Below are 9,638 nucleotides of genomic sequence, written 5' to 3' on the forward strand. Positions count from 1 at the left end.
CTGGCGATAATGACAAATTAAAATATGTGGAGTGCATGGGAGACCTGCTGTACTGCTAGACTGCTAGGTACGAGCATGAAAGCACAATGCATGTTAGGACACTACGATTGCTTAGTGCAACCACAAATAAGCGCACGTACCATTTCCTCTTAACCAAATATGCAAATTTAAACAAACTATACTAAGTATATAGAGCTGGAAAAGTTTAAATTTAGACAACCCTAAGGGAAGAAGTAACAACTAGTGTGTGTGTATATATAGTCGCGTAGTTAGTAGTACATATACAAGAAATTGTTACACTGCTTGGGTTGATGGGGCCATAGTTGTGTGTCATGCAATGGCATAACATTTCATATTTTGACTATTTGGCTCTTTAGGTAAACTGTATAGTAGCTGCAATTCAATACACACAAGATTTATCAGGATGTTTTATATGAATAAGAATATGTGAATTTTATCTAACAAATCCGACAAACCAAGAATATATGAATTTACAATCAATTATACTCAAACCAATAAAAATTTGACAATATATTCTTATTAGTTTACAAACCCTAAAAGCACATTCTAGTTCTTCTATGTATGCTATATATGGCAATACCGCTATACACACTTATTTTATGAGGTGCGGAGAATCCGACATACAACAATATTGAGTACATAATTTTGGTGGCTTTGCAAGTGCATATAAATACCATCATCTCCTTTGGAAATTGAAGGATTTAATTGCAAAGGCAAATATTATTGCAAAAAATACGCAGAAGCCAGCAACCATAACAGCGGCAACGCACAAGAAATCATGCCTGTACCCAAACACCAATCTGAGTACTTGCGAAATAGCCATGGAATTCCCATTGGATAGCTTCACAGATTTTTCATCACCACCATACTGTGAAGTCAGGAGACCATAAAGACTCCAGGCTACAGGGTTTGCCCAGTAATACCATCTCCACCAAACAGGGATTCTCTGACAAAATCAAAGCAACATCCAGAAAAAAAAAGTTTTAAATGGATAATTTTAACCTAATGTATCAATTTTTTATTCATATGTGATATTTAGAGGAAAATCTAACATATGTTACAGTAAATGATAGTTACTGGCTGCTGGTTAATCAACAGAGAAAAACTATTATTATATTCCTCAAGATTTTCTTTATTAATTAAATCCTTGAAAGAATGCTACATCATCAAATCATTCTGTCCAAAGTTACAGTTTAATTACTTAAGATCTTGCCAAATAAAGCAGAACTCAAATAAACAGAATAAATCAACTAAAGATTCAGGTTGAGGTTTCCATACCTTGTGAGGAATCATAAAACCACTGAAAAGGTTCCATAACATGTAAAATGGAGCAGCGATAATGGCAGCAACATTATGGTTTGGTGTGACAGCCGTTGTCATCATTCCATAGAAGGTAAAATACAGCATAGTAACATACATGAAGAACAAGTACCATATGAACCTATCAACACTCCAGACAAAGGAAGCCATAGAATAGAAAATTGTGGAGTATATCATAGCCTGTGCGAACACATAAGGAAACTCAATAATAACCTGCACATCAAAGAAGTACAACATATTAATCTACTTATTACGAAATAAATCTTTCTCATCTGAAATGTAAGATACCTGAGCAAAAGCAAATGGTAAGGCCGAATACATCCCAGCAGCTCTTTCTCTATATGAAACAAATCTTTCGACCGAAACAACAGGTTGAACGGCTGTGCCATTTGTTATGCCGATGAAGAGGATTGCAGAATACATGGATCCCATGGCATTGAATAGATCTTGCTGCATCTCTCTGAAAATGGTAAGGAAGAGTAAAATTAGCATATCAATGCCCAAAAATATTGAGAAAAAATGGTATAGTATTATTATTTAAAATCGGATATCCTTAGTGGAAAAAATAATGAAAAAGAAAAGGACCTTTTAGCACCAAATCTCCAGCATATTGTCCCAAGCATCAAGGAGATGATGACAGTGTAAAAGAAGCGAACAGCAGTGTAGTGTGGGTTACGCCAGTAAGAAAGATTTTGCTTCCAAAGACAAGTTAGAAACTGATCAAAATACGACCGACAATACTTGGTTGGAAAATGCAACTCTTTTGAATTATTGCTCGGCCTGCTCAAGCTTTCAACCAATTCTTTATTATACCTTTACATGAGGAAAAAAGAAATGGTGTATTAGTTAGTATACAGAAACTGGTTATTTTGTAGTAATTTGAAATTTATACGTACTGGTATAAACTTGATCTTCGGTATATTTCTGCAAAGTCCACTCCCAAACGGTTTTCTTCTGTTGAAGAAGTAACCTCCAACATCCATGTTGCAGGGTTATATCCGGACCTGATCTTTGAAACCCCTTCCACTGCCTACAATCACAGATATTATAATATTATACTAAATAAATAATTGAGGATTGCTTCTTCACCATTCATATATCACATAAATAAGTGAAAGCTAAGCATCAGTTAGCTAACCTCGAAATAATTGATAAGTTCACTAGATTTAGGGCCAAGTGGACCAGCATATATGAGCTCTCCTCCACGCTTCATAAACAGAAGCTATAAAAGGAATTGGGTTTTTGTTAGACTACTGTATCCAAGGCCGTGACACCAAGCTATAAAGTATAAAGTATAAACAAACTGGAAAAAAGTATTTATATAACAGAAACTAGCATATGTTGCATGTAGAAAGGAGAATATATACCTCATCAAACGATTCGAATATGTCTATGCTAGGCTGATGGATTGTGCAGACGATGGTTCGGCCAGTATTCACTATATTCCTAACAGTTCTCATTACAATGGCTGCAGCCCTGGCATCCAATCCAGAAGTGGGCTCATCCATGAAAACTATAGATGGGTTTGCAACCAGTTCAACTGCTATTGTTAATCTTTTTCGTTGTTCTGTTGACAAGCCATCAATTCCAGGTAGACCAACTAGTGCCCCTTTCAATGGAGTGAGCTCCACAAGCTCCATTACCTCCTCAACAAAGGCCTGGCATGCCAATCAAACTCTCCAAACTTAAACTTCAAAAGCAATAATGCATACTTTCAAAAATGAAATAGTAATGACAAGTTCATATGATTTTGGTTTCAAATAATGTAACTCTTTACCTTTTGTGTTTCAAAGTCAACATCTGAAGATAACCGGAGCCAAGCAGAGAACAATAATGACTCCCAGACAGTCAAGCAAGGGGAATGAACATCTGTCTGCTCACAATAACCAGAAATTCTTGCAAAACTGTCTTGCCTTTTGGGATAACCAGATATGTATATGTTCCCTTCTATAACACCTCCAGTTTTTCTTCCAGCCAAGACATCCATTAGCGTGGTTTTTCCAGCCCCACTTACTCCAACCAATGCTGTCAACACTCCAGGCCTAAAAGCTCCAGTAACATTAACAAGCAGCTGCAGCCTTTCTTCTTGTATCCCTTGTTGTTTCAATTCCTGAAGAAATAATTGATATCTTTTAGCCTGCCAGAAAAATAAAGAATACTTTTTTGGGGGCGATGGGGGATTTCTTTTTACGCACCAAAGGGACATCCACATAGTAATTGATATTGCTGAAAGCCATGGAAAGAGGTTGAAATGGGAGAACCATTCCTCTTTGTTTGAAATGCTTTCCTGGGATGATAATACAATAAAATGAATGTCACTTCCCAGCTGAATAGAAACGGGCAAAGAAAATATGTATAGACATTTTACAAACCACTGGATGCTGAATGCTGCAAGTATTCTCTCAACTCAACAATAACGCTTTCACCTTTCCTTCTCTTTTCTCTTTCTTGTAGCTCACTCTTTGAAACTACAGCTTGTTGTTTTCCCAAAGCTGAAGAAAATAAGGTGAACAAGATCTTAAATTGTCCTATTAAATATTTTAAACAATTAAGGGGACTACTATACAGAGGAATTTGTCTTACGATTAAGGTAAGCTAAGAAGATAGTAAATAATGTGTTGAACAAAATTGTATATCCAACCATTGCTCCAAGACCAATCCAATACCAATAGCTCTCTTGATACAAACTTCTCTGTTTCAACACTAGCTTACCCAAGGTATAGTTGGTGACCTGATTTTGTACTGTCTGTAATAAAGAAAAGACGTAGTGAGTATATTACAGCATTAAACTGTTACATAGTTCTGAAAGTTATGATGAAAACAATGTAAATGATTATAATTAAAGGTTATATATACCTTATCCCAGGAGTGCCCAAGGAACTCATTTACAGAAGCCGAATTTTGTGCATACATTAAAGGAGAAATCCAAAAACCCCATATCCACCAACTTGGAATGCGATCTATCAAAAAATGAGAAGACTTCATAAAACATAGTTCAATAAATAAATCAAACTAGGAGAATGCAGAGTGCAATTCCTATATAACCTCTTGAAATGATGTATCCGCCAAGAGCCATCACAATCAACATGGCAAAGGATCCAAAAGTATTGGCCACTATCATGTTCCGCCCCAAGGATCCTATCAGACGAAATAGGCCTAGAGACATCTGGTGCAGAAAGAAATAAAGCAAGAATTGCCGAAAAAATCTGCAAATCAAGAAACACAAAAATGGCTCAAGAGAAACTTAAGAATACACAAAAGTCCAAAATTTCCCAAGGCGCAGTTAGAATTGAGAGTTACCTGATAACTGAAGGATCATATCCAATTGTATAGTAAGAGACAGCAACCCAGCAACCAGCTTCCATGAGAGAAGTTGGGATGCTAAGGAACCAAGAAGGGATTGTATATGCCCAGCTAGGATAGAAGTGCAAATCTCTATGCTTGTACAGAACTGGAAGCTTTGCAACCAACATTGACACTTCCGTAAAACCATTGAAGAGAATAATAACCATAGAAAAGTACAGTGAACCAAGATATAATCCCCCGTCGTCAATTGTATTATGGTGCATCGTTGTCCGGAAAAATACACTCATTGTGATTAAAGCAACCAAAAACAGCTGCAAAGAATAAATACAAGTCAATATCATCGTTCTTCATGGGCTTCTGAATGTGGTTGATTCAATAAAAATAAAATCTAAAATCTTTTAACTATATAGGCTAAACACCGTACCTGAACAAATTTGAAAACATAAATGAATGAATTCCGTTTCATAAGAAGCTTCTGCCACTGGTAATTTGTCCTGAGAAGGTCAAGCCTCGTGGCACCATAGGTACAAGTAGCCAAGGCTGCGGGATGATTGTAGCGTTTATCGAAAGGAGCACTTAGTTCCTCTGATAAGTTCTTTCCTTCGCGAAACAATGAAAACGCTTCGGCAAACTTGCCAACTGGTATGTACCGATAAGGCTGGTCGAGAACGGACCAGTACTGCTCCTGGTCCTTCTTTGACGTAACCTGTTAACAAAAAATGAGTCATCATATTACTGTTCTTACTAAAATAAAGAATCAAATATTGCCGCTCATTCTTTATGATCTAACATTGCTACCACTTACTTCTTGTAAGAAATCTGCTACATTCTTTCTCTCAGGACAAGTGAACCCCATCATTTTGAAAAATTCAAGAGCAGATTCACGGGGCCCTTGATAAACAATCTGACCCTCGCACAATAGAATGACATCATCAAACAATTCATAGGTCTCAGGAGCTGGTTGAAGAAGAGATATGATAGTGGTTGTATCAAGTGCACGGGTAGAATGTTTAAGATATCTAATGATTTGGTAAGTGGTTGCACTATCGAGGCCAGTTGATATCTCGTCCATGTACAGAACTCTTGCTGGACCAATTAGTAACTCTCCTGCAAATCTCACACATCAATTGATTAGCATAGCACATACTAAAATATGAGGCAAATTATATGTCATTGTTATAATAAACCTGTTGTAAGTCGCTTCTTTTGTCCTCCTGAGATGCCCTTGAGCATTTCATCGCCCACCAATGTGTCTCCACATATGTCTAAACCTAATATCTTTGTGACAAATATCTTAGCACTTAGGAGTTTGGAAGACTTATAAAAATGTCAATATGATGTACTCTACAAATACTAAACTATTTCACAATTTGCATAATGAATACCTTTATGATGTACTCTACCACAAGATCTGTTTCCTGTCCTCCAAGAGCAATTGACTATAAAAGAAAATAGATTATTAGATTATTAGTTTGTGTAAGAAGTTTTCGTTCCCCAGAAACAGAGGAGAAAATACTTCTTGAAAAAGAGAAGGGAAAAAAATAATTAATGAAGAGTATACTTTCATGAAGATATCAAGATCAACATCTGGTTTTATTCCAGCACTTTTTTCTCTCCTAGCAAGCTCTAGTAGCATATCTGTTAACGCTCAAGACTTAGAATCGTTAGTATTTTCTAATAAATCAACTCCTCAACGTAAATTGTTTATCATAACACATTACCAAATTTAAATCCAACGCCTTGACAGCGGCCTGCAAACTGGAGAGTTTCCCTCACGGTCATCTCTGCCACGTGCCAATCTTGTTGACTAACATAAGCAGACGTTCTTTGAGGAACAAACTCATTCAAACCATGTCCATTGTACGTAATGTTCCCTGACATCTGTGGATGACATAAGAACAAAAATGGGATGGTGACAAAAAGAAGAGAAGACAAAAATACAAGTCCAAAATGGAATGTAGACATAACTCCTACTAGTGTTTATTGACTTCGGTTATTATCAATTTCAAATTCCAAACAACCTTTTACTCTATTCACATGATAGTTCATGTTATCAAATTTAAACGAGACTCTAGCAAGGATTCTATACTATTGTTCAATGTGAGTGTAATTGCAGCCTACTTAAGTAGTATACCTGTAAACCAGGTCCCAGCCTACCAGCAAGAGCTAATAGAAGTGTCGTTTTTCCAGAGCTTGGTGGACCCAACAGCAGTGTTAGTCTGCAACAATGACAAAGCAATATCCTATCATATACATAACAAATTAATTTATTAATTGTTATTTTAAACAATCTTGCTAAGTCTATAATTTTTTTATTGTAAATACCATTTGACACCTGACAACCAATATTTTTTTATTTTATTGATTAAAAAATAATTTAGATACATAATTAATTAATAACAATCGTATTTTAATTTAATTTATCAATATTTTTATTGTTTTTCAAATATGAAATTATCAATAAATTTTGAATAGAAAACTTTAGCCGGTGCTGTTTAACACATGGATGATAAAACAAAACCAATATTTTTTCTATTGGTCGATATGCATAAACTTTAATGTAATACAGGGACAATGATTCTACCAAAAGGGTGTATTATTAGATACCCACAAAGAAAAAAGGAAAATAATTGATAGCAAATAAAAATTTGAAGGAAAATACTTAACGGGGATTGTGTGATGAAGTATTTTAGTTTTTTTTTTTAAATATTTATTGTCAATTGTAAAAGAGTGTTGCATAAGTATGTGTATTGCTATGTAAGTAATAAATACTTAAATTCATTACTTAAAAAAATCATCTAAATATAAATTTAATTAAATAATTATATAAAATTTTTATATTATTAATATATCAAAATTAAACTTAATTAAACTTACGAAAAATTGAGAAGAAAAACTTTAAAAAATAATGATAGGCATTCTTCTATTGAAAAATATCCTACTTGGCCAATGCAAATCTATGGGCAATTAGACATAACCACATGTTAAAATAGACACACACAAAAAACACATTAAAACTTAAACCTAAAAAGTTTTAACAAAGGAGAAGAAATACTCTCTTCCCACCAATCATGTACTCATTAATTTCTTTTAAAAAAATTTAATCATCCATAATTTCCACCAAACTATTTAAAAGTGATCCTGCTAATAATTGTATACATTATCTAACAAGTTTCGCATCCAACAAATCATGGACTATGGTAGCGTTCTAAAAGAAGGATAGAAATTATCATGTGGTAACATTTAAAAATTTTATTTATGAAAGATACAGCTATCTATAATAGCAACTCTATTTTCCAATTTTGAAATCTTCCATGTTACATAAATTTGCTATCAACCATACTTGCACTTCTTCTTGTGGTTTTTAATAAGGCATTAAAACCAATATGAACCTAATAAAATACTAATATTAAGTGAATAATAACTTTGATCCCTGACCTTGAAGGCCTTATAATCCCACTAATATCGGCAAGAATGGTCAATTTGCTTCTCTTCCTTCTTAATATCCTCATTTGCCGTAAAAAAGCCTAATAAATAAATCAAATTAGAAAGTTATATCAACAAAAAAACCGTTAATTCAAGTCAATATAAGAAAAAAATACAGGAAGTACCGTATATTACCTCACTCATATTGCAAATGAAATTGGAAATTGTAGGCAATGCTCTACTTCCTACATGGACAAAAGTCTCTACCGTCAAGTTTTGAAATCGAACTTCAATCTTTGGAAACTCCAAATCTACCCTGCAAACACAAAAAAAAAAAAGAAATTATTAGCTACATTGAAAGCAAAAACGAAAGATCTAGTCAAAATAAGTATACAACAAATCACAAACACTATTTCCAACTGCACATAGAAAAAACAGAGTAAAGACAATTTATTACCTACATCATTTTGTATTAACAATAATATAGACTTAATTATAATTAATTTTATAATAAGAATACACAAGTGTAACCATCTAACAAATGTTTTTTTTATATTTTTATTTTGAAAAATACTACTTCTGATTTCTGATATTTGAATTATAAGTTTACTAAATTCTACATTTTCCTTATGGATAGACAAAAAAGAAATTATCATTACGCGTCGAATCGGTTTCTCATTCGCTGAAAGAACGTTTCAGGATCGTCGTCAAGTGCATCAGCTAGCCTCTCGAGAAGGATCCGATGCTCCTGCGCGCCAAGGTCTGCGACGTCGACCTCCCTCTTATCGCCACCGAGATTCTTGAAGATCCCCCTCCGTGCTCGCCTGTAGGTAGGGAGCCTCTCAAGCGCGGCCCACCGCAGTGCCTCCTCATCCTCCCCTTCCTTCCGAAACGACGATGATCTCGCAAACGCATTATCTGCCGAGTTCCACATTGCGCCCCCTCAGCCACCTTCTCGGCAAGCTGGCAGCTCACGAAACCCCTATCGGCCTAACAAACTCAAAGAAAATAGAATATAATAACAATAATAATATGAGATGTTGGTGGTGGTGTGAGGGTGGTTACTGGTTAGTTCAATGGTTGTGTCAGTGTGTGTGAGAGAGATGAGAAATGACGAAAAACTGAAGAAGGTGCAGCGATACAACTACTATTACTGCTATTACAAATGTAGATTAAGTGTTGTTTGGACAGGTAGTTGAGGTGTGCATTAAATGATAGAGACTTGAATATTTCTTCCCTCTCGACATATATTGAGGTTTTAGTTGGTGCACTGCGATAAAGAGCACAACACTCTGGTGTCTGTCTTTCTTTCTCTCTCTCACAGTTAGACCACCCCTCATTTAATAGCCGCGGGAAAGGATAAACAAAAAATAATTCAGAAAAATAAAAATCAAACACGAGCCTCTCGCACTGTGATTGTCACGCGCTCCCGCCAACTAACTACCCTCACGATAATGCCTTTTAATCCTTAACACTTTAAGACTAACACTACCTCTGAATTAAGATTTTAAAAATAAATAAATAAATTTGACTTTGATAAAAAGTTAAATGCATAACTATACCTG

General features: G+C 35.1%; 1 protein-coding gene across 1 annotated transcript; it reads right to left on the minus strand.

The window, feature by feature from the left end:
- Nucleotides 1-473: 473 nt before the first annotated feature.
- On the minus strand, nt 474-9,369 carry LOC130944232 (ABC transporter G family member 32). The gene is made up of 24 exons (XM_057872447.1): nt 8,733-9,369; nt 8,269-8,389; nt 8,086-8,174; nt 6,782-6,866; nt 6,369-6,528; nt 6,209-6,285; nt 6,033-6,086; nt 5,835-5,925; nt 5,453-5,754; nt 5,072-5,353; nt 4,642-4,958; nt 4,387-4,547; nt 4,198-4,301; nt 3,925-4,087; nt 3,714-3,833; nt 3,537-3,628; nt 3,119-3,451; nt 2,709-2,999; nt 2,480-2,563; nt 2,238-2,371; nt 1,927-2,154; nt 1,630-1,801; nt 1,300-1,554; nt 474-967 (listed from the first exon to the last, which is right to left on the minus strand). The coding sequence occupies exons 1-24, from the start codon at nt 9,005-9,007 to the stop codon at nt 698-700; spliced, it is 4,260 nt and encodes a 1,419-aa protein (XP_057728430.1). The 5' UTR covers nt 9,008-9,369; the 3' UTR covers nt 474-697.
- Nucleotides 9,370-9,638: the final 269 nt, after the last annotated feature.

Source organism: Arachis stenosperma, chromosome 1 (assembly GCF_014773155.1).
Source record: "Arachis stenosperma cultivar V10309 chromosome 1, arast.V10309.gnm1.PFL2, whole genome shotgun sequence".
Classification (NCBI taxonomy): domain Eukaryota; kingdom Viridiplantae; phylum Streptophyta; class Magnoliopsida; order Fabales; family Fabaceae; genus Arachis; species Arachis stenosperma.